This window comes from Narcine bancroftii, chromosome 6 (genome assembly GCF_036971445.1).
Source record: "Narcine bancroftii isolate sNarBan1 chromosome 6, sNarBan1.hap1, whole genome shotgun sequence".
In the NCBI taxonomy this organism is placed as follows: domain Eukaryota; kingdom Metazoa; phylum Chordata; class Chondrichthyes; order Torpediniformes; family Narcinidae; genus Narcine; species Narcine bancroftii.
Window position 1 is genome coordinate 238,647,477 of NC_091474.1, and position 24,585 is coordinate 238,672,061.

Genomic DNA, 24,585 nt, shown 5'->3' on the forward strand with positions numbered 1-24,585 from the left:
GAACCTTTCTGAGCATTAACCATTTACCTTTCAATCACCAAACCATATAACCACTTACAGCACAGAACAGGCCATTTCGGCCCTACTAGTCCATGCCATAACAAATCCCCACCCTCCTAGTCCCACTGACCAGCACCCGGTCCATACCCCTCTAGTCCCCTCCTATCCATGTAATGATCCAGTCTTTCCTTAAATGTAACCAATGATCCCGCCTCAACCACGTCTGCCGGAAGCTCATTCCACATCCCCACCACCCTTTGCGTAAAGAAATTTCCCCTCATGTTCCCCTTATAATTTCCCCCTTCAATCTTAAACCATGTCCTCTAGTTTGAATCTCCCCCACTCTTAATTGAAAAAGCCTATCCACATTTACTCTGTCTGTCCCTTTTAAAATCTTAAACACTTCTATCAAGTCCCCTCTCAATCTTCTACGCTCCAGAGAAAAAAGCCCCAGTCTGCACAACCTTTCCCTGTAACTCAAACCTTGAAGTCCTGTCAACATTCTCGTGAACCTTCTCTGTACTCTCTCTATCTTTCCTATAATTTGGTGACCAAAACTGTACACAGTACTCCAAATTTGGCCTCACCAATGCCTTGTACAATTTCATCATAACCTCCCTATTCTTGAATTCAATACTCCGATTTATGAAGGCCAACATTCCAAATGCCTTCTTCACCACACCATCTACCTGAGTATCAGCCTTGAGGGTACTATTTACCACAACTCCTAAATCCCTTTGTTGCTCTGCACATCTCAATAGCTGACCATTTAATGCCTATGACCTATTTAGTCTGGTGAAGATTCATAAATGTTAAATTCTCTGCATCGTATAAAAATTATCTGATACCAGTGAACTTGGAGGAGTGAGAAGTGAGATTGGACTGTGAATCAGAGAACTTTTCTGAACTTAGACACATATTACATACACGTGCCCTTAGAACTAGAAGGGGAGTTAATTTAGGTTAAGTTCATAAGTTAAAGTTTGATCCTGTTTTTATGTTTAAAGAAAATTAAAAGCAACTTTTGTTTAAGTAACCATAGTCTTGGTGAATTTCTCTTGCTGCTGGGTTTTGGGAGGGGGGCTCATCTGGGCCCGTCACACTAGTGGTTGTTTTTATTATTCATTTTATTTATTAGTCAGAAATTCAGTTAGAACATAGAACACTAGAATAGAGAACACGACAGCACAGTACAGGCCCTTCAGCTCCCGATGTTGTGTTGACCCATATATTCCGTCCAAAGAATAAGTATTAAAACCTCCATACCCTGTAACCTTCTATTTTTCATTCATCCATGTGGCTGTCTAAAAGTCTCTTCAATGTCCCTAACGTTTCAGCCTCCACCACCACCAAGGCATTCTAGGCACCTACAACTCTCTGTGTTAAAAAAAGTTACCCATGATGTCTCCCCTAAACTTCCTTCTCATCACTTTTTACACTTGTCCTCTGGCGTTTGTTGATCCTACCCTGGAATACAGGTGCTGGCTGTCCACCCTATTTATGCCTCTCATAATCCTGTAGACCTTTATGAAGTCTCCTCTCATCCTTCTTCACTCCAAAGTGACAAGTCCCAGCTCTGCTAACCTTGCCTCATTAGATTTGTTTCTCAATCCAGGTAACATCCTGGTAAAGCTTCTCTGCACCGTATACATAGCTTCCACATCCTTTCTATAGTGAGGTGACAGAAATGAACACAATGCTCCAAGTGTGGTCTTACTAGAGATTTGACCTATCTACCCCTGAACTCAATCCCCAATTAATGAGTCCCAGCATCCCACAGGCCTGTGTGGCGACCTTGAGGGATATATATATGCTGTTTGTGTGTGTGTGTGTGTGTGTGTGTGCGCGCGCGTGCGGGTGTGTGTGCGTGTGTGTGTGTAGTATTGAATTACAAATATGAGGTACAATGTTAAAATGTTATAGCAGTGCAAGTTTTTGCTGGGATTATCCTTTCCATCTGGTAATACCAGTCAACCAAGATTTAAAGTTTAAATTTTTGATCTCTAGCTGCTGCCCTTCTGGTGACTCTTCATCTGTCAGGCTGCAGCAATCTTTGTGAGATTCTTTTCATTTTTTTTCCCCTCTGATCCTGATCTTGACAGAAGTTAGAGTTAATTTTGGAAACCCATCAAAATACCATGACATGGCTGAACTGGTGAACTCTGGCATTATAGAGCTTTGTACGTGTATAGAAAGCCTAATGCCACAATTCCGAAAGGAAAAATCTTGGCATGAAGGCTATCTGTTGACTCATTGGGATAACTAATAACACTGGTCAACAAATTGTTTTCAAAAGCTTATGGAAAAAAAGAGGGATGATGAAAGACAACTTCAAGTTGAACGCAAAGATAATTTCAGATTTGCTGCATCACATAGAAAGTTGGAGAAACAATAAATTTACTTTTATTGAATTTAGCATTTTTAATCACATAATTATGCTGATATATTCCATTAGTTCAACTGACCTAAAAATATTTTGTCACTGATTTCTGTTAGTGCTCAGCATCTGATGCCTCTTGTGTCAGGGTCCAAAAATAGTCGACCAGCATTGATGGATGCCAGTTGTCCTGATACCGCTTATCCATGATTGCAATGTCCTGGTGAAACCTTTTACCACGTTCGCCACTGACTGCACCAAGATCAGCTGTGAAGATGTCCAAGTGCGAATGCAGAAAATGAATGTTCAATTACACGTTGCGCTTCATGGTTTTGTAGCTTGAAGTAGATTTAAAATAAGACAAGAAATCACAAAAATAGGTTATATCTAAAAATGGTACATGATGTGAAATTTTTAAGGTGAATTTTTTTTGTGATCAACAGCCCAAAATCCATAAAATACACCCAAAAGTGTTCAGGAAGCAAATTCTTGGTTCCCAGTGTAATTGCCTATCATATAATATCATCTGAAGATGGGAGATCAATCCTTGTACTTTCTAAGGAGTTTGAGGTGATTTGGCATGTCATGGAATACACTATCGAATTTCCAAGTATACAGTGGAAAGTTGACTCACTGGTTGCGTGACAGCCTGGTTTACAAATTAGAGTGTCCAGGGACACAGAAGGCTGTAAAAAAAATATGACAGGCACGCCAATTCCAATAAGGGCACTGACATGCCGGCCATTGAAGACATCGACATGAGCCACAGCATCAAGAAGGCAGTCAGCATTGCAAAGGGTCCATTACCCCAGTCACAACCTCTTCAGCATTGCAAAAGGTCCACATTACCCCAGTCACAACCTCTTCAGCATCGCAAAGGGTCCACATTACCCCAGTCACAACCTCTTCAGCATCGCAAAGGGTCCACATTACCCCAGTCACAACCTCTTCAGCATCGCAAAGGGTCTACATTACCCCAGTCACAACCTCTTCAGCATCGCAAAGGGTCCACATTACCCCAGTCACAACCTCTTCAGCTTCGCAAAGGGTCCACATTACCCCAGTCACAACCTCTTCAGCATCGCAAAGGGTCCACATTACCCCAGTCACAACCTCTTCAGCATTGCAAAGGGTCCACATTACCCCAGTCACAACCTCTTCAGCATCGCAAAGGATCCACTTTACCCCAGTCACAACCTCTTCCTGCTGTTATCACTGGGCTGAAGTCTAGGCTTTTTTCCAACAGCTGTCAAACTCTTGCAGGAAGAAAAGAGTTGAAATCAAGGGTTCCCATTCTGGATGGCTGCCTGTAACTAGTGGTGTTCCATAGGGGTTGGTATTGGGGCCACTGCTGTTTACAATTTATATTAATGATTTGAATTGTGGTAAAAATGGTTTTGTGGCCAAATTTATGGATGACACCAAGAGAGGTGGCGAAGTAGGAAGTGTAGTAGAAACCGTAAAGTTGCAGAAGGAGATAGACAGATTGGGAGACTGGGCAAAATTATGGAAGATGAGATTTAACATAGAAAAATGTACAGTTGTACATTTTGGCAGTGGAAACAAAGAGGCAGAATACTATTTGGATGGGGAGAAAATTCAGACCTCGGATGTGCAAAGATACCTGGGTGTCCTCGTGCAGGGAAATCTAAAAGTTAATGACCAGGTGAAATTGGTAATGAAGAAAGCGAACGCTATGTTGGCCTTCATTTCAAGAGGAATAGTGTACAAGAGTAAAGAGGTGTTGATGAGGCTCTATGGGACACTGATGAGGCCTCATTTGCAGGACTGTGTGCAGTTTTGGGCCCCCTATCTTAGAAAGGATGTGATGTTGTTGGAGAGGGTATAGAGGAGATTTACTGGAATGATTCCCGGAATGCAGGGGCTAACGTACGAGGAGCGTTTGACAGCTCTTGGGTTGTATTCATTGGAGTATAGGAGAATAGCACCTTTGGAAGACTACACAAAAGAGTCTGGAAAAACAACCACCTGAAGAAACACACAAAGATCAGTGTGTACAGAGCCGTTGTCATACCCACACTCCTGTTCGGCTCCGAATCATGGGTCCTCTACCGGCATCACCTACGCCTCCTAGAATGCTTCCATTAGCGCTGTCTCCGCTCCATCCTCAACATTCATTGGAATGACTTCATCACCAACATCGAAGTACTCGAGCTGGCAGAGTCCGCAAGCATCGAATCCATGCTGCTGAAGACCCATCTGCGCTGGGTGGGTCACGTCTCCAGAATGGAGGACCATCGCCTTCCCAAGATCGTGTTCTATGGCGAGCTCTCCACTGGCCACCGAGACAGAGGTGCACCAAAGAAGAGGTACAAGGACTGCTTAAAGAAATCTCTTGGTGCCCGCCACATTGACCACCACCAGTGGGCTGATATCGCCTCCAACCGTGCATCTTTGCGCCTCACAGTTCGGCGGGCAGCAACCTCCTTTGAAGAAGACCGCAGAGCCCACTGACAAAAGACAAAGGAGGAAAAACCCAACACCCAACCCCAACCAACCAATTTTCCCTTGCAACCACTGCAACCATGCCTGCCTGTCCCGCATCGGACTTGTCAGTCACCAACGAGCCTGCAGCAGACGTGGACATACCCCTTCATAAATCTTCGTCCGCGAAGCCAAACCAAAGACTTAGGAGAATGAGAGGAGATCTCATGGAGGTATTTCATATTTTGAAAGGTTTAGACACGATGGATGCGGGTAAGATGTTTCCCTTGGTGGGTGAATCGAGGACAAGGGGTCATAGTCTGAAAATTAGAGGTTATCCATAGAAAACAGAGATTAGGAAGAACTTCTTTAGCCAGAGGGTCGTGTATCTGTGGAACTCACTGCCACATACAGAAGCCAGATAACTTGGAGTATTTAAACAAGAAATAGGCAAGTATCTCATTAGTGAGGACATCAAGGGATATGGGGAAAAGGCCAGAAATTGGAAATATTGTAGAGTAGCATGTCGTTTTATGGAATAGACTCGATGGGCCAAGTGGCCTGCTTCTGTTCCTTTGTCTTGTGATCTTGTGACATCCTTGAACTTCCCTGACTATACCAACCCTTCAAATGACCACCAAAGATCTGCAAGCACTACTGACGTAGCACATTAATTTGCTCTGATTTATTTCCAATAATGAATAGTTATTATAGCTTTCCCTCTTCCATATTCGGTAAATGCCCTGATATCTGTCATATCTGGGGATTTGTAGATGTCAGATAGGTAAATTTTATGGTTGCTTGAGGTTGCGTGTTGTGAAGATTGTCAAACTAACGGCAAGGCACTCCATTTTTAAATCTCTAACATATATAATATAACATATATAACAATTACAGCACAGAAACAGTCCATTAGGCCCTTCTAGTCCGCACCGAACCAAACACTCCTCTCTAGTCCCACCTACCTGCACAATGACCATAACCCTCCACCTTCTTCTCATCCATATACCTGTCCAACTTTTTCTTAAATAATAAAATTGACTCTGCCGCCACTATTTCTCCTGGAAGCTCATTTCACACCGCTACCACTCTCTGAGTAAAGAAGTTCCCCTCATGTTACCTCTAAACCTCTGCCCCTTAACTCTTAACTCATGTCCTCTTGTTTCAATCTCTCCTACTCTTAATGGAAATAGTCTATCCACATCCACTCTGTCTATCCCTTTCATAATCTTAAATACCTCTATTAAATCCCCTCTCAACCTTCGATGCTCCAAAGAATAAAGACCTAATCTGCCCAATCTCTCCCTGTACTCTAGATGCTTAAACCCAGGTAACATTCTGGTAAATCTTCTCTGCACTCTCTCCACTCTGTTTATATCCTTCCTATAATTAGGCGACCAGAACTGCACACAGAACTCTAAATTAGGCTGCACCAATGCCTTATACAATCTCAACATCACTTCCCAACTCCTATATTCCATGCAATGATTGATAATGGCCAGCATACTAAAAGCCTTCTTCACCACCTCAATTCACATGGGTTTCTACCTTCAGGGAATGATGTACCGTTACTCCTAAATCTTTCTGCTCTTCTGTACTCATCAATGCTCTCCCATTTACTACGTATGTCCTGTTCTAATTCTTCTTACCAAAATGAAGCACCTCACACTTATCAGCATTAAATTCCATCTGCCATTTTTCAGCCCACTTTTCTAAGCAGCCCAAATCCCTCTGCAATCCTTGAAAACCTTCTTCATTATCTACTATTCCACCTATCTTAGTATCGTCTGCATATTTACTAATCCAATTCACCACCCCATCATCTAGATCACACATGTCAAACTCTGGCCCACGGGCCAAATTTGGCCCGCGATATAATTATATTTGGCCCGCAAGATCATTTCAAAAATGTATTAGAGGTGGCCCGCTCTGCAGCGAGAGCCGATGCTGTTTTTTGGTAATGTCACCCCCACCATCCTCCCCCTTCATTGCACATCCTTCCCCATTGTAACACGAGAAATTGTAACACGAGAAGTCTGTTGATGTCATCAGCCGGCAAGCCGGTTGGAAGGCTCCCCGCACAACCAGTCACTTCTCCCACCTGTCGAGCGGTGCGGCGGATGGGCGAGCGCCTGTGATTTCCTGTCGGCGCGACGGACATGGCAGGCTGCACACAGCCCCCGGGCAGCGCGAGCCCCGCGCAACTGGCACCGGACGGCCCTTCCACAGCGCGAGCGCACTTCTCCCGGTCGCCATGGCCTTCAGCGCTTGCACCGGTGCGGACCCCAGGGATGGCTGGTTCGGCCCTGCACGTGAAGAGAGAGATGGTGGCTGTCCACAAAGGCTGATCGGCAGCGTGCTGGGCCTGAATGGGTGGGTAAGCAGGGGTGGGCAGAGGGTGTAGGTGAGGAGTAATGGGCAGGGGAAGTTATGGTGGTGCGAGGGGCAGTTAGAGGGAGGGATGAGTAGAAGGAAGGGTGGATAGGGAAGAGGTAAAAGGGGAGGGGCAGGGTGAGTAGGGGAGGGGTGATTAGAGGGTGAGAGATGGGTAGAGGGAGGAACAGGTTGAGGGGAGAGGCAGAAGAGGGGCGTGTTTAGGATGGGGTAGGTAGAGGCAGAGCGAGTGGAGTGAGGGGTGAGTAGAGGTTGGGTAAAGGACTGGTCAGGTAGAGGGATGGTGGGTCGAGGGTGAATAGAGGCCTAGAGCCTGAGGAGTGAGCTGGAAATGCTGAGTCCTGATGCAGGCCAAAATGGACACAGCCTGTGAATGCTGACTACATCTCCACAGGGATCAAATATGTTTCCCTCAGGTCAAGCAAAGGGTGAACTTGAGCTACCTACTCCTGACCTGTAACATTATCCTCCTAAAGTTATATCCTAAAGTTTAACATTACATATGTTGAAAGAAGAGAAAACATGCAAATGTTGTTGAAAATTTTCAATAAATATTTAGTTCGGCCCTCGACTTAGTCCAAGTTTTTAATTTTGGCCCTCCGTGAATTTGAGTTTGACACCCCTGATCTAGATCATTAATGTATATAACGAACAACAATGGGCCCAATACAGATCCCTGAGACACACCACTGGTCACCGGCCTCCAACCTGACAGACAATTATCCACTACCACTCTCTGGCCTCTCTCCTTCAGCCAATGTTCAATTCATTTGACTATCTCAAAATTTATACCTAAAGACTGCACCTTCCTAACTAATCTTCCATGTGGTACCTTATCAAAGGCCTTACTGAAGTCCATATAGACAACATCCACCGCGCTACCCTCATCCACATTCCTAGTCACCTCGTCAAAAAATTCAATCAGATTGGTCAAACAGGACCTTCCGCCCACAAATCCGTGTTGAGTGCTCCTGATCAGACCCTGTCTATCCAGATATTTATAAGTACTATCTCTAAGAACTTTCTCCATTAATTTACCTACCACAGACGACAAACTTACAAGCCGATAATTGCCAGGCTTCCTCCTTGAACCCTTTTTAAATAACGGAACCACATGCGCAATACGCCAATCCTCCGGCACTATCCCCATCTCTAATAACATTTGGAAAATTACCATCAGAGCCTCTGCTATTTCCTCCTTTACTTCTCTCAATGTCCTGGGAAAGATCCCGTCTGGTCCCGGAGACTTATCCACCTTTATATTCCTCAAAAGCCCTAACACTACATCTTTTGTAATCACTATATTCTCCATATTTACCCAATTTACTTTTTTTATCTCACATATCCCAATATCCTTCTCCTTGGTGAATACTGAAGAAAAGAAACTGTTCAATATCTCCCCCATTTCTCTAGGCTCCACACACAGTTTTCCGCTCTGATTCTCTAAGGGACCAATTTTGTCTCTTGCTTTCCTTTTACCATTAACATATTTGTAGAACCCTTTTGGATTAATTTTCACCCTGCTTGCTATAGTCTCTTCATACCTTCTTTTAGCTTTCCTAATTCTTCTCTTAAGATTCCTCTTAATGTATTTTTCAAACATCTCCTTAATTCCATGCTTCTTATACCTAATGTACGCCTCCCTTTTTCTTCGAACCATGTTTCCAATATTCCCTGAAAACCACGGCTCTCTCAAACCTTTTGCTCCTCCTTTTAACCTAACAGGAACATAAAGCTTTTGCACTCTCAAAATCTGATCTTTAAAAGACTTCCATCTCTCTACTACATTCTGCCCATAAAACAAATTGTCCCAATGCACACCCTGTAAGTCCTTTCGCATCTCCTCAAATCTAGCTTTTCCCCAATCAAAAACCTCAACCCTTGGCCCTGACTTATCTCTTTCCATAATGACATTGAGCTGATGGTATTATGATCACTGGACCCGAAGTGCTCGCCAACACTAACCTCCGTCACTTGACCCATCCCATTTGCCAACAGTAGATCTAACACTGCTCCTTCTCTGGTCGGCACCTCTACATATTGTTGTAAAAAACTATCTTGCACACATTTCACAAACTCTAACCCATCCAGCCCTTTCACAGAATGTGTTTCCCAATCTATATGTGGAAAATTAAAATCTCCCATAATTACAACCCTGTGCTTATCACAAATATCTACTATCTCCCTACAGATTTGCTCCTCTAGGTCTCGGTCCCCTCCGGGTGGTCTATAATACACCCCTACAAGTGTAACCTCTCCTTTCCTACTCCTCAGTTCCACCCAAATAGCCTCCGTGGATGTGCCCTCTAATCTATCCTTCCTAGGCACCACTGTAATATTTTCCCTGACAAGCAATGCAACCCCACCTCCTCTTGCCCCTCCGACTCTATCACACCTAAAACAACGAAACCCAGGGATATTCAGTTGCCAATCACATCCCTCCTGCAACCATGTCTCACTAATCGCTACCATATCATACTTCCAAGTATCAATCCACACCTTCAGCTCATCCACCTTTTTTACAATACTCCTGGCATTAAAACATATGAATTTCAGAGATTTCCCAATTTTTAATCCCTGTTTTCCCTCATCTTTAATAACAACATTATTTCCTTTTCCTGCCAATTGCCCTTCATCTTCTTCCAGAGCATTTCCTTTCTCTATCACCTGCCCATCATATTCAAATACTTACTACAAACTTTCTTTGTTTGCATTCTAACCTTCTCCTTACTGCTCTGTACTATTTTGCTCCCTCCCCCCAAACATTCTAGTTTAAAGGATCCTGAGTAGCCCTAGCAAATACTCCTGCCAGGATTCTGGTCCCCCTGGGATTTAAGTGTAACCCGTCCTTACTGTACAGGTCACATCTTCCCCAAAAAAGGTCCCAGTGATCCAGAAACTTGAAACCCTGCCCCTTACTCCACCCCTTCAGCCACGTGTTAATCCTCCACCTCATTCTATTTCTATTCTCACTGTCACGTGGCACAGGGAGTAATCCAGAGGTTACCCCCTTTGTGGTCCTTCTTTTTAACTCCCTACCTAACTGCCTGTACTCACTTTTTAGGACCTCTTCTCTATTCCTCCCTATGTCATTGGTACCTACATGTACTACGACTTCTGGCTCCTGTCCCTCCCACTTTAGGATATCCGGGACACAGCAATATCCAGGACCCTGGCACCAGGGAGGCAAACCACCATCCGGTTCTCCTTGCTGTGTCCACAGAATCCCCTATCTATCCTCTTAACTATGGAGTCCCCTACCACTATTGCCCTCCTCTTCCTTTCCTAAACTTTCTGAGCTACAGGGGCTGACCCCGTGCCAGAGGCACAGCCACTGCTGCTCCCCCCAACTTTGATGTCCTCCTCAACAGTACTCAAAGAGGCGTACTTATTGCTGAGGGTTACAGTCATAGGGCTCCTCTCTGGCACCTTACGTTTTTCTGTCCCTCTCCTAACTGTTACCCACCTTTCCTCCTCCCGTGGCCCTGGCGTGACCACCTGGCTGTAACTCCTGTCTATGACTTCCTCTGTTTCCCTAACCAGCCTGAGGTCATCGAGCTGCAGCTCTAGTTCCCTAACAGCTCTAGTTCCCTGTATTTTTCATCTATTTATTTTCTGTGATTTCTTTTTTGCCAATGTTTTGAGGCTTCCAGTTGCTTGAATTCCAGATAACAGAGGTTTTAGTGTATTATGACATTTTTTTCTCTTGTATGTTGTTAAACTATGTATTGTGTGTTTTATGACCTGGAAGGCTGCAGCAAGTAAGACTTCCATTGCATCTGTACGCTGTACTTGCCTATATGACAATAAATTTCATTCACAATTCACAGAAATCAGTTACTTCCAGAGTGAACATGATTGCTTCAGTGTTGATGATCCAGATTCTTCCAGTCATGTGCCATGTTTATTTCAAAGATATCGTTTCTAATTCCGACATGGTCAGAATGATCTAATTCCTCGTGAAAATAGATAATGCTGTTTCCATAATGTTGGAGTTTCTCCAAAAATTCGGCTTTAATGTTAGTGTTCCCTCTATGAGTCTTGAGTCTACATTCAATTTGGTTTGCGTACTTATTCTGCTATTTGAGCATCCACCATCGTACGGAAACTCCACGACCAATTCATCTGATTCTCAATCATTCTTCCAATAGCCCCAATTCCCTCCATCAGCAATTTCCCTCTGCCCACTGATTATGACTCAAACACCATTTCACTGATATGTCTGTCTTTGGCCACCACACACCCCTCCCCAACCAGCCCCCCCCCATCACCCCACTCCCCACAACCTCTGACTGACTCTCAACTCCCAATTGCTGTTACGAATGTGCCCAAATCTTCCACTAACATGTTGATCTGACCCCTGGCTCAGCTATCCAACGACTGTAAAAGGACCTAGGTTGACATTTGACTCCCAAATACTGCCATCTCTACTGTGAATTTTCCTTCCATGAGTTCCAGCACTTAACTGATGCAATGTATGCTCTGCAATGGTGACCTGTGAGTGAAGGTAAGTGCATGAAAACCCTTCAAATGCACCAGACACCTTTGGCTTTAGATGTGAAAGAATTTTATTGAGGGAAGCCCACAAGCAGAATATTATTGACGTGTCTTTAGCACCTAATGCCAGTGAATTTATAGGAGCAAATTTGTTAAAATAATTGCTTTCTTCCAGGAGTTGAATAATTGCCACCTGTTTCAGGTTCTGCATGTGAACACTTTTATTTTCTTTCCAGTGTCCTTGCAGGATACAACGGGACAATTTTTGCTTATGGGCAGACAGGCAGCGGGAAGACATTCACCGTCACAGGAGGAGCTGAGCGATACAGCGACAGAGGCATTATTCCTCGGACACTCTCATACATGTTTGGAGGGTTTCAGAAGGTACAATACCTCATTTGCTTCTGTGCTTAAATAGTGCTAAAGCAGTTGGAGCTTTGCTTCCAGGCCGGCGTGGTTAGCATTATGCTATTACAGTAAAAGTGACCTGGGTTTGAATCTGACACAGTCTGCAAGAAGTTTGTATGCTCTCCTCATGACTGTATGGTTTTCTTCTGGATACTGGAGGTTTCAAACCACCCTCCAAAAACACACGGGGTTGTTACATGGATGCATGTGGGGGAGTGGGCTTGTGGGTTGGAAGGGCCTGTTACTATGCTGTATCTCTAAAGGGTTAAAATTTGTGCAAGTTATGGACTGGAACACAAGGAAATATCTTGGTGCCATGTATCAAGAAGAGGAGCAGCAGAAACGTGGACCAAAAGCCTGCGAAATGTGCACGAAAATAAGAGCTGTTAATTGTCTCCCACTTATAAGTTTGGCTCTGATGACTTCAGCAAACCCGAATTTCTGAAGTTTTTTTTAAAGCTTTCATCTTTTTCTAATTGCTCGGTGCATCATGACCTTTCTGTGCAAAACGCAGCAGAATTTCAGCAAAAGTCCTTCGGGATAGATGGGCCAAGATGATGGACCATGAGCAGAAAGTATTGGACGTGTGAGGAAGGGAAATGATCTGCAGCAGTGGGCCAGATCAGTCAGGGTGGTGACGAAGGAATGCGGCCGTTGGCCCGCCCTCTGACGGTCCTGCTGGGGTGGTATGGAGTTTGGGTGGCTGAATTCAGCAAGAGTGAGGGCTCCAACTTAGACTCCGAGGTAGGAGTCAGGCTGCAAGCCCTGCAGGATTCCGGGAATATGGATCAGGAGTCGAGAAGGTGTGATAGAGAATAGGCAGCTGGATACAGGTGCTTCAGCTCTAGCTCCACAACACACATACCTCCCTACCTTGAGAACATGTGGGAACAACTGGAACAAGTAGTGCAGGCAGAGGCAGCTATATTTAAGGAGATGGCCTAACAGAGGTGTAAAATATGATGAGTGGCATTGATTGTGTAGGTGGCCGGAAGCCTTTTCCCCAGGGCTGAAATGCTAATACCAGGGAGCATAGTTGTAAGGTGAAAAATAAAAACACAATGCTGGATAAATTCAGAGTGTTTTTTAATATAGCAAACATAAAGGTGCATTGGTTATGAAACCTCGATGAAGGGCTCAAGCCCGAAATATTGTTTATGCATATTTATCTTTGCTATATAAAGTGCACTATTTGACCTGTTGAGTTTCTCCAGCGTCGTGTTTTTACAACCACCACAGTGTCGTGTTTTACTTCCATAGTTTTAAGGTTCTTGGGAGTGAGTACAGGGGGATGTAAGAGGTAAGTTTTTGCATACGCAGTGGTGGGTGCATGGAATGTGCTGCTGGCAACAGACTGTGGAGGCAGTTACAATAGGATCTTTAAAGAGGTGATCTGATAGGGTCATGGAACTGAGAAAAATGGAGGGTTGAGCAGTCTCAAAATTCTAGACAGTTGTTGGAGTAAGTTATTAGGTGAGTACAACACTGTGGGCCTGTACTGTGTTGTATATTTCCATGGTCATAGTTTTCACTGTATCTCAGTGCACTTGACAATAATAAATGTCTATCTCTAGCTAATGATTGTTTTTTTTCTTGTATTCTTTTTGCTCTGCGAACATTGCTGGAATTGCTAGTATTTATTGTCTGTATCTACTTGGCCTTTAAACTAAGTGGTGTGACTTGGTAGGCTATTTCAGAGAGCAGTTAAAACTCAACCACATCAATATGTTTGTGACTGGTATACACGCCAAACCATGCAGAGATTTCTGAAGGAGAGAGGTGAACCAGATGGGTTTTCATGGCAATTGAATAATTTGATGGTCATAATTTTTCTGTGGTTTTTCATTCAAGATGAATTAATTTCCCAGCTATCTCTGTGAGATTTGTCTCTGAATCAGTCCTTCAGGCCTTTGCCTTCAAGTATCGTAAAAATTTGCTGCCTTGACTTGTTTGTGCAAACAAAATATTTATTCATTGAAGGCATCCAGAAATGCACAGTAGTATAAAAAGGGGAGTTACATGTATTTTAATATAACACAAAGTTCATTGCACATGTATGGCCTGTGTGACTTCTTCTGACTTCACAAGAGAGGTGTGTCCTGCTTCCGTACAACGCAAGGAGGACATTGAAAGTCAGAGATGGATGTGTGCGTGCTCCTACAGGTGGATTCCCTTTAAAATTTTTTATATCACTTATCCACAGCTCCCGTCCTGTGTCTCACCTTAGTTCCTTCACTGGCTTCACAATGTTAGAGGTAGTGTAAAATTAGCCAATGTGAGGGAACAGTACCTTGCGCTTTGAAGCTGGGCCATGAACAAACATGCTTATTGTCTCATGTACGATTCCACCAAGACCCCATGTAAATTGGAAGAACAATATTTGATTGTCAGATGGTATTAACATTGACTTCTCCACTGTCTGCTAACCTACTCTCCATTCTCTCTTCCTTCCCTTTTCTCTTTATCTTTTTCCTTAGCTCTCCACCCCCTTCCCTCTCTATTCGCAGAACCATCCCTCTCTTCTCCACCTATTTTGAGTCTGTATTCCTCCCCCTCCCCCACCATTTTGCCTGCTGACATTTTTTCATACCTTGATGAAGGATTCAAGCCCAAAATGTTGGTTATGTTGTCAGCCACAAACGAGCCTGCAGCTGACGTGGACATTACCCCTCCATAAATCTTCGTCTGCGAAGCCAAGCCAAAGAAGAAAGAAGAAGAAGATCAAGTACACTGTTTACTTTTGACCTTCTGAGTTTCTCGTAATTTTACATCAACCATAGTGTCTGCAGACGTTCCTGTTTTTATTTATCCCACTGTAATGATGTGGAAAGTATCTAATCTGAAGGTATTTAAAATAAATTATTGCAGGAAACAGTAAAATATGAAAATGAACAAAAGCTGTGGGTGTTGCTATTATAAATAGTACACCCAATCCTCTTGATTTGGATTCATTCACGATTTTAATTTTGTTTGATTTCCCTTGGACCAGGACAGCAGCAAAGTCTTCACAACCCACATTTCCTACTTGGAAATTTACAATGAATGTGGTTACGATCTCCTTGATCCACGCCATGAAGCCTCCAAGCTTGAAGACTTGCCGTAAGTTAAATTAATTTTCGCTGCTCTTTTATTTGATCAACCCTATATTTATCCCGCTGCACCAGTTCATACAACAAAAAATATTTTTAACTGAATAAGGTTGTGTGATATTTTGACATTTTTATACACCACAACATCAGTTACTTATTTATGACTTTGAACGGCTTCATTGACTCATTGTTTCTGAAGATTCTTGATTATGACTTTAAAGATCTTGCGGTTATGTTTATTTTTTGTTTGAAGTTGGCTCTTGTTCATTTTCTCTTTTTTTAAAAAGAAATTCCAAATTGTTTTGTTCTCCCAGATGAATGAACAGTTACCAACTCTATGAGCCCTCAAGATTGTAAAGTTAATTATATGCTAATGAATAAAAAAAGTTACAAAATAAAACTTTCCAATCTTTTTGTTTGCTATTTCTTAGGCTCAGAAAATATAGTTACTGACAATTTTACACATCTTCGCTGGAAGCTTATCAAGGGGTTGTTCACACTTCCTCACTGGACTTTCTTACAGTCTGAGATCTGACTGTAACTTTTTAAAATCTCCGAATAGATAATGAGATTAGTTTCTGGTAAAAATTAGAAACCTAAAAAAATTGGCACGGGACTCGATGAAACACCAGTTGTGTCGTCAAGGGTGACAGTCTCAAGATATGGTGTTTGCCATTTGAGTTCAAGTTTATTATAATCTGGTTGCACAAGTATAACCTGATGAAACCGCATTCTCCGGTCTTGGGTGCAAAACATGCAGACAGACAACCAGACTTGCAAAACATAAGCAGAACAAATATACATATACAAATATTGTTTCATAAATATTAGTGCCTTGGATGGTTAGTGTGAGCAGGTCCATTGGTTCCGATTCCAGAAGACCCCAAAACCCAGCAGCAAGAGAAATTCACCAAGACAAATGGTTATTTAAACAAAAGTTGCTTTTAATTATCTTTAAACATGAACACTTTAACTTATCAGTATTGATTTAACTAACCTAACTTAACCCCCCCCCCCCCCCCTTCTAATTATAAGCGCATGTGTATGTAATGTGTATAGGTTCAGGAAAGTCCTTTGATTCACAGTCCAATATCACTTCTCACCCCTCCAAGTTCACCAGTATCAGGCAATTCTTATACTGTCCATGGAATGTCCACAGAATTTACCAGTTATGAATTTTCACCAAGGTCTGGTGCTTAAAGGTAAATGGTTACCGCTCAGGAAGGTTTTAGTTAGTTTCAGAGAGAGATTTGTTGCTCATTGGACACACGCAGATTCCCTCCAATCAGCCACTTTCGTGTCTTGCCGAAGAAACTTGCTCCATCCTGGGTTTTCCAAATGATAACCACTTCTTCCAGGTCACCACAGATTTCCTCTTGTTTCCCTTATTTCAGGAGAAACACTCTAGCCAGCCATTTCCTCTTGTAAGGGTTTTGAACAGGCTGAACTCAGAACTCACAACCTGTCTTCAAAATGGGGCTTTAACAAACCAGCCAGCTGGCCATGTTGTAACCTCCAAAAGCTACTGCAGAACTCAGTTCTCTTTCTCTCTATCTATCTCTCGCTCTCTCTCTCTAAGAGAAATCCTTTTTTTTTATGTCGAGTGGTTGGGGTAGGGGGGGTCCAGATGCTTGTGCGTGTGCCAGGTCCTGGATGGATATTGTGTCTTTACGTCAGTTTGGGAATGCCACCAAGGCGTACTGTAGGTTTGCGTGGAGCAGCTGGACCCTCTTGACCAGAGGCTTGGAATTACAGGTCCTCACATGCCTGAGAAGTAGGCCTGGCCTGAGGAATGTCAGCCAGGTAGATAAGGAGATTCCCGAAGCCAATCTCCTGGGGAATGTCAAGAGTCTTTTGTGAGGTGTTTAGTTGGTGGCCGGATAGTGCTTCTGGGATGACCTCTTGCCAGTGGGGGTCGGGGTGGCCTTTGGACTTTAAGGCTAGTAGTACTTCCTTTCCAGAATGTGCTGTTTTCCCAATACACCAGGCCATTCCCTTTTGGATTATAGTTGGTGTCCGTCTTGAGGCGATGCCCTTGGACAGCAAGTATTGGTGCCGCTCATCACTCATAAAGGACGAACCCCTATCACTGTGGATGTGGCAGGGGTAACTGGTTGTTCAGAGCCTTTATGACAGTAGCTGCAGTCATGTCCGGACGGGGAATGGCAAAGGGGAACATTGATAACGTTGATGAAGTACATGTTGTGGTTTGTGGAGGGTAGGGGTCCTTTGAAGTCCATAGTCAGATGTTCGAAAGGGCGAGTGGCCTTGATCAAGTGTGACCAGTTGGGCTGGTGGAAGCAGGGGTTGGGTGTAATAAGAGAAAAACCCCAGACACCTTTTCAGGGCCTTGAGCCAGTGGGAGGGTGGAAGTTCTAACATGGGTCAGGGTCAGGGCTGATGACTCCATTCTCCACAATGCAACCTAATATTAGCCAGGTGACATGTGCTGAAACCACACTTCTGTGTCATACGTGAGGTTGAGGCGTTTCCCGATGTGGAGGAATTTTTGAAGGTTCCTATCATGACCCTACTGATCATGGCCACAGATAGTAATGTTGTCGAGATATGGGAAAGTGACCCATAGCCTGTGTTTGTCCACCATCCGATCCATCTCCCTTTGAAAGACAGATAACCCATTTGTGACCCCAAAAAGGACTCTCAAGAAATAGTACAGTTGGCCATCTGGTGGTCTTCGGGGCGGATCGGGAACTGGTGATAAGCAGACATAAGATCCATGGTCGAGAACACCCTGTATTGTACAATCTGGTTTACATTGTCGGCTATGTGGGACAGGGGTATATATCTAGCTGGGTGAACCCGTTGATGGTCTGGGAGTAATCTATGGCCATCCGATGTATCTCCCCCCTCTTCATCACCTCTACCTGAGCTCTTCAGGGGCTCATACTCTGCTCTATCACCCCATCAGCGAGGAGACGTCTGATAAATGTCCTATCCCCAGCGCTATATTGCCAACTTTTAATGGCGATGGGCTTACGGTCAGGGATAAGATTAGCGAATAGGGGCGGGGGGGGGAATCCATAGAGAGGCTGCATGTTGGCTGCAGTGATTGGGTTTGGGGGTGTTCTGTTGGTTGGCCTCACGGCCTCATGGGTTTGGGGCTGCTGATCGGCCACGTGGTGAAGGAGGGGCAGGCGGTTTAAAAACTGCCCATTACAGACGGTGAGGGGAAGGTGGGACCTGACATACTCCATGGTGACGCTCTTTAAGTTGCACTAAAAGTCTAATGCTAGTAGGATGGGTGCACAGAGCCGTGGCAATACTAGCAACCTAAAGTTACGGTAGAATGTGCCTTGGACAGTCAGTGCACAGTCCAACTGCCACGAACTTTAGCAGAGTGGGATTGGGATGCTAGAGAGACGCTGTGTTTAGCGGGCTTCACCTCAAGGGAGTAGAGCTGTACAGTGTTTGGGTGAATGAAACTCTCAGTGCTCCCACTGTCAAATAGGCAAGTGGTGGGACAGCTGTTTACCTGGACATCCATTATGGGTCAGGAGAGTTGATCTGGTCTGCATTGATTCAGGTTACTGATGCCAGCGTTAGCTCATCGTCTGAGGAGTTACATTGGTTGCCGGCGGTCCGGTAAGATGGCAGTCAAGATGGTGGCCCCCATGGTGCACACGCGATCCAGTCGTTCGCCAGAAGAGACGAGGGAGAAGACAGAAGTGACATTATCACGGTCGGTGATCTCCGTGGTGTGTATGCACGGGTGTTCTAGGTCCCCAAAAGTGGCGGCAGATGTGACTGCATCAAAGATGGTGGCCCCTGCTCGCACATGGCAGTGCTGTGCTCAGGGGTTTGCTGAGACTTACAGACCTTCACGAAATGTCCCTTCTTCCTGCAGTTGGAGTGGACAGCGTCTTTGGCAGGGCAGCATTTCCCCGATATTTGCCCTGCGCACAGAAGTAGCGTGTCAGGTGGTTGCTAAAGGCAGTGGAGGCCAGCTCAGGATGGGAGGGGGCTTGCGATCCCTCCCAAGATGGTGGTGCCCGTGTTCCCCACTAGACGGCCGTGTGATCACTGGAGAACGATTTAGTGTTGTGGATGGCCACCTGCAGAGTTTTTGCCAGTTTGATTGTTTGAGGGAGGCTCATTTGTTTCTGTTTCAGTTGCCTTTGCCCCACGTAATCAGAGTGGATGCCTGTTAAACAGGCATCTCTGATCAGCAGCTGTGTGTGCTGTTCTGCACTCACACCCTGGCAGTTGCAGTCCCTTGCAAGCTCCTGCTGGGTCCTGACAAATCATCGAAAATTTCCTCAGGTCACTGCCTGCGTGAGTGGAGTACGTCCCATGCATAGACTTCATTCATCTGTACCTTGTACTGGTCTTTCAGGATGTCCATGACATCTCCATATATTTGGCAGTCCCAGACCATCCGGTCGACTCGATGCCCGATGCACGAAAATAGCAGATGGAGCTTGTCTTCGTTGTCCTAAATTGCAGCTGCAGTAGCTGTGAGGAACTTTTTGAAGCAGTGGCGCCAGAATTCAAATTTATTGGCTGCTTCAGGTTCTTTCGGGTCGATTTCTAAGTGATCCAACTTCAAGTATTTGTCCATGTTCCGAGAGAAAGGGGAAGAGTCACAAGCTGGATAGTGAGAATAGGGTCAAACATAAAAGATAATGTCATTTACATACAATAGTGGTTTCACCACTGTGACAGAGTTTGTAGATATGTTTTTGGGAAATAAATTGGGAAAGGTTTGTTAGAGTAGGTTACATACAAAACACTTTAAAACAAATCTTATTTGAAATACTGGAGCTCTGCTAATGCTATACATATCAACTCCAGAGCTTTTGAAAAGAGCTTTGGAGAGTGCCCAAGAGACTTCACTAATGGATCGTTGTTTACAAAAGGCAACAGATGAAAGATCTTGTCAGAGCTGCTTTCTGTCTGGATGAGAGCTTGCTGTTCTAAGAGGGTCATGTGATTTTGAAAGCAGAGAGAGTCAAACAGGTTTTTTTTTTCTCTCCGAGTGAGAGAGAGAGAGAGAGAGGCTTCTTCTACAGTGTTACATTCAGCAGAAGCAGCTGGAACTGGAACAGGACAAGCTGGCAAGCTTGTGGAAAGCCCATTTGGAAGATGGCATGGTCAAAGCCCTTGTGGTTCATGCAATGACTAATGTTTCACTTGGAATAAGAGAAACAAAAAGGCAATCTGTAATGACTTGAAAGAAAGAGGTTATCATTGGAGAATATTGAAGGGGGCAAGTTTCAACAGCAAGACACTGGATTGGCTGATTAAAAAGAACTCAGTTGTGGAGGTCCTGGAACAACAAATATCTCTCAGAAAACTGACAAGAACCTTCCTGAGCGGTCACTATTTACCTTTCAAGCACCAAAGCCTGGTGAACTTTATAAATGTTAAATTCTGTGCACAGTATAAGAATTGCCTGCAATGAGTGAACTTGGAGGAATGAGAAGTGAGATTAAACTGTGAACCAAAGGACTTGCACACACATTACATACACATGCGCTTAGAATTAGAAGGGGGTTAAGTTAGGTTAAGTAAGTCAATAGTGATAAGTTGAGGTTTGATTCTATTTTCATGTTTAGAGACAATTGAGGGCAGCTTTTTTTTTGGGTAGCCATTTCTCTTGGTGGATGTTTATTGCTGGTGGGTTTATGGGTCCTCTGGGCTCGTAACACCACAAACACCAAAATGCTGGAGGAACTTGGCAGGTGTGCGGGTAATGGAGGATATGTGGGCGAGGGCACATTTGATGGTAGTAGAGGGGAATCCATGTGTTTTGAAAAAGGAGGACATCTAGGGTGATTTTGAATGGAAGTTCTCGTCCTGGGGAGCAAACGTGACAGAGACAGGAATTACGAGAAATTCCCCGAATTGTGGTATGGAAGGAGGTGGATTTTTTGGATGTGAAAGGGATATGGGGTTAGTACAGGGAAGTGGTGCTGAAGTAAAATCCTGGACTTCATTTTACCAATTGGTGGAGAAAGTGCAAGGAGCCATATAGCCAATTCCTGCTTCTATTTCTTGTGCTCTTAAGACACAAATTCTTTAATGCTTATATTTCTGTATAAATAAATTGATAGGGCATTAAAATTGGTCCTTTTCCTCATGTTCACCAGTGATGAATTTCTCTTTATCTTGGAACTTCTCCATAGACGAACCATCTTTATTTTGATCTTCATTATTGATCAAAGTCGAATTTCAGATTTTCAGATTTCTGTATAATCTACGAGATTACAGAATTTTCTACAGAATGTATAATTCAGACTATTCACAAAACTGAACAAAGTCATTCTATCTGGCTCTCCATACGGACTTGACTACCAGTTTCAATCTCTTCTCCATTCAGTGGAATCTGATATTGCACAATCTCTGTGTCTCATTAGATTCTGTCTTGAGGCAGCATCAAAACTCCAAATTACTTGTCTCGAGGTTTGCAAATCCCTTTCGCCCTTCATATCTGCTGAAATTGTCTGTCCTAAATCTTGTTATCCACCAACTTTTGTTCACCCATATTATTTCAGTGTTGTTCAACTGCAATCAAGATCTTTTTAACCATTTCCAATTCTTACTTCATCCTCATCTCTCCCTTTGGAAGTCCCTCCAGCTGTTTGTGCATGTACACATACTTTTCTGTGAACTGTACCTTACTCCATTCAACCTACAATGACATTGTCTTTACCTACCTTTCTTTAACATTCAGAATTCTCTTCCTGTACAATTTTGGTTTACTCAATTTATTATTTTTAAAGCCATACATCATTTGTCTCGCCATATCTTTGGTTGACTTCCAAATTATGTCTGTCTTTTTAAGCTAATAGTTAAGTAAGCTGTATTGACATAAAACATCCAGAGCTAGAACTCTGAAAGCAAATGTGGCAGTGCTGTTTTAAAAAAAATGTGTCAATCTGGAGTAGGGACATTTATGTGTGTCTTAACATTTGACAGGCTTATTTTTTTCTGATTGTTTAGTTCTTACTAACAATCAGGGACTCCTGTCAAGAAGCTGCAGGAGTTTTCGGTAGGAGGGGTTAGTGAAATCTGTGAATGTTTCCATTACCCCTCGAGGTTTCTGTCCCCCTATGCTCAAAGATCATGCCTCCTGAAGGCAAGATTTTTTTTAGCCTCTCCAGATCCTTCTGACAGCCCTGGGGAAATTCTCCACCTGCCTCTCATCATTGTGGCGTCCAGCCATTTAGTTACATGGAACTTTAAAAAGCGCAACACCCAGAACAGGCCCTTTGGCCCACTTCGACAAATATGTCAAAGTAAAATTCTGATCCCTCCATTTCCTGGAAGTCTTTTAAATGCTACTATTTGATCTGCTTCCACAACTGCTCTTGGCATCCTGCTCCAGCCACCTATATATTTGCCCAATCATCTTGCTGAAAGTTCCTCCCCTTCATTGTAAATGCATGTCCTTTAGTGCAGCCATTCTCAGTTTATTTTTGGCTGTGGTTCCCTTAGGATTTTGCTCAAAGTTTATGGGACCCCTTCACAGTGAAGCACTCAAGTTTAGTTGATTTCTTCCGTACTTCTCTCCGACTGACTACATACAAAACGTAAAAAAATCTTACGATTTCAGTCCCTGAAAGTCTGTACGGCCTCCGTTGAGAATGACTGCTCTGATGTGTGACAGTTTTGGCCTTGGGAAAAGATTCTGACTATCCACCCTATCAGAGTCACTCATGCTTTAATACACCTCTATCAGGTCGTCACTCTGCCTCCTCTGCTCCCAGGTTGAAACCCTTTCCAGCAGTTCAAAGAGTACTGCTCAGATTATAGTAAGTCCCTTTAAGAGCTGGCTGCAAAGAATGCACCTGCTGTGCTTGTGTTTAAAAACAGTGAGACCTTGTAGCAGTCAGTAAGTACAGCTGGACTGAATCTGATGTGGATTTCTATGGAAAAACCTGTCCATGCTGTTCTGTTAACCTTGCAGTTGAAGTTCTCCTTCTTCATGTGACTTTTCATTTGGCAGCATTGGAGTCATCTGCAATGCTGGTTTGAGGCCAAAAACATTTCTCGTCTCTGTTTTGGTGATTATATTTCATTTGTTTGGATCCATTTTGTTGTATTAACATCTTGTCCTGTGGCGTGCACCTTTTTTTTGTGCGAGTGCATTTACACTATTTTCCTCACTTACTCCGACAGTGAAGCTATTTTCAACAAATAAATGACTTTTCCCACGACTGTGTGCCTTTCTTTATTTGTCGATGGCGTACAATCTGAACTTCCCTTTGAATTTTTTCCTTCAGCTGTCGTTAGAAGAAATACCTACAAAAAAAAGAGGAAAAAACCCAACCTGCTGGAGGAAACTCAGTGGATCGAATAGCATCAGCGGGGGAAAAAAAGAATGGTCAATATTCAGGCCAGAACTCTTCATCAAGACTGAGAGCAGAGGGGAGACAGCTCGTCTACTGAGTACAGGGTGGTAGGGGTTGGATGGAGGCCAGGAGAGGATTGGAGAACCAGAGAAGATCAGAGGCAGTTGATTGGAGGATGCCAGACAAAATGGGAGAGAAGCAAAAGTTAAAGGTGGAGGAGAAGGTTCCTAGCAATCACTTACACACAGTGCGTTTTAAAAGGAGCATCCCTGCATAAATAGCAGTGGAATTTGTGACTCCTAATATAGCTCAGACTCATAACCTGAACTATTAATTCTATTATTTTTAAGATCTGCTGCTTGTGGTATCAACATTTAGCATACTTTTAGCATTCCTCCATGCAACGGCATCCTTTTTAGTGAGAATCAGGAAAATCACTTAGCAGAGCATGAAACTATGAACAGGAATTTCTTTGGATTGTCAGTTGGTGTTATAAGAGAGGAGGATTTACACGAATAAGCAGAATTTCTGTTGCACTTCCAACCAGATTCTAGTGTGGTGGAGCAGGCGAGGAAATTCCAAACCCGTGCATTTGCAGCAAGTTGAGAGCCCTAAGAGAAACGCCGTCTGGAAACATGCTCTTTCATCAGCCCCTCCATGACCCATCTGCACTATTTAGATTTTAACCCTGTTGCATCTACCAAGGTACAATGAGAAGATTTGTTTTGCAAGAAGTCCAGTTCATCAAATCACAGAAGAGAGGGGAGGAGAGATCGGTTTGGACAGAGCAAAAGCAACATAATTTTACGACTGGAAATTTTGTTCGGGAATATCTGCTGAAGTTGAGAGATCAGTGGTAGTATCTGAGAAATGTTAGAATAGAGCAATACATGATTGGGAGAAAGGGGTTCTATCTTGAATAAAATTCCTACATTCATTCTGTATTTTTTACTCCACTTGTCTTCTCGTCAACTCGCCTAACATTTGACCACTCAACTATACACTAAAGATAATTTGCGTGGACATGATTCGGTCCGAGAGGCCTGTCGGAAGGTTTTCG

At 43.6% G+C, this 24,585-nt stretch overlaps 1 protein-coding gene across 6 annotated transcripts in view; it reads left to right on the forward strand.

The window, feature by feature from the left end:
* Positions 1–24,585, forward strand: part of kif6 (kinesin family member 6) — a 645,381-nt gene that overhangs the window by 50,999 nt on the left and 569,797 nt on the right. For all 6 annotated transcript variants that reach the window (XM_069887755.1, XM_069887753.1, XM_069887754.1 and 3 more), the window contains 2 exons: positions 11,950–12,097; positions 15,111–15,220. In XM_069887755.1, the coding sequence (XP_069743856.1) occupies positions 11,950–12,097; positions 15,111–15,220 (258 nt within the window). The remainder of the gene's footprint in view (positions 1–11,949; positions 12,098–15,110; positions 15,221–24,585) is intronic.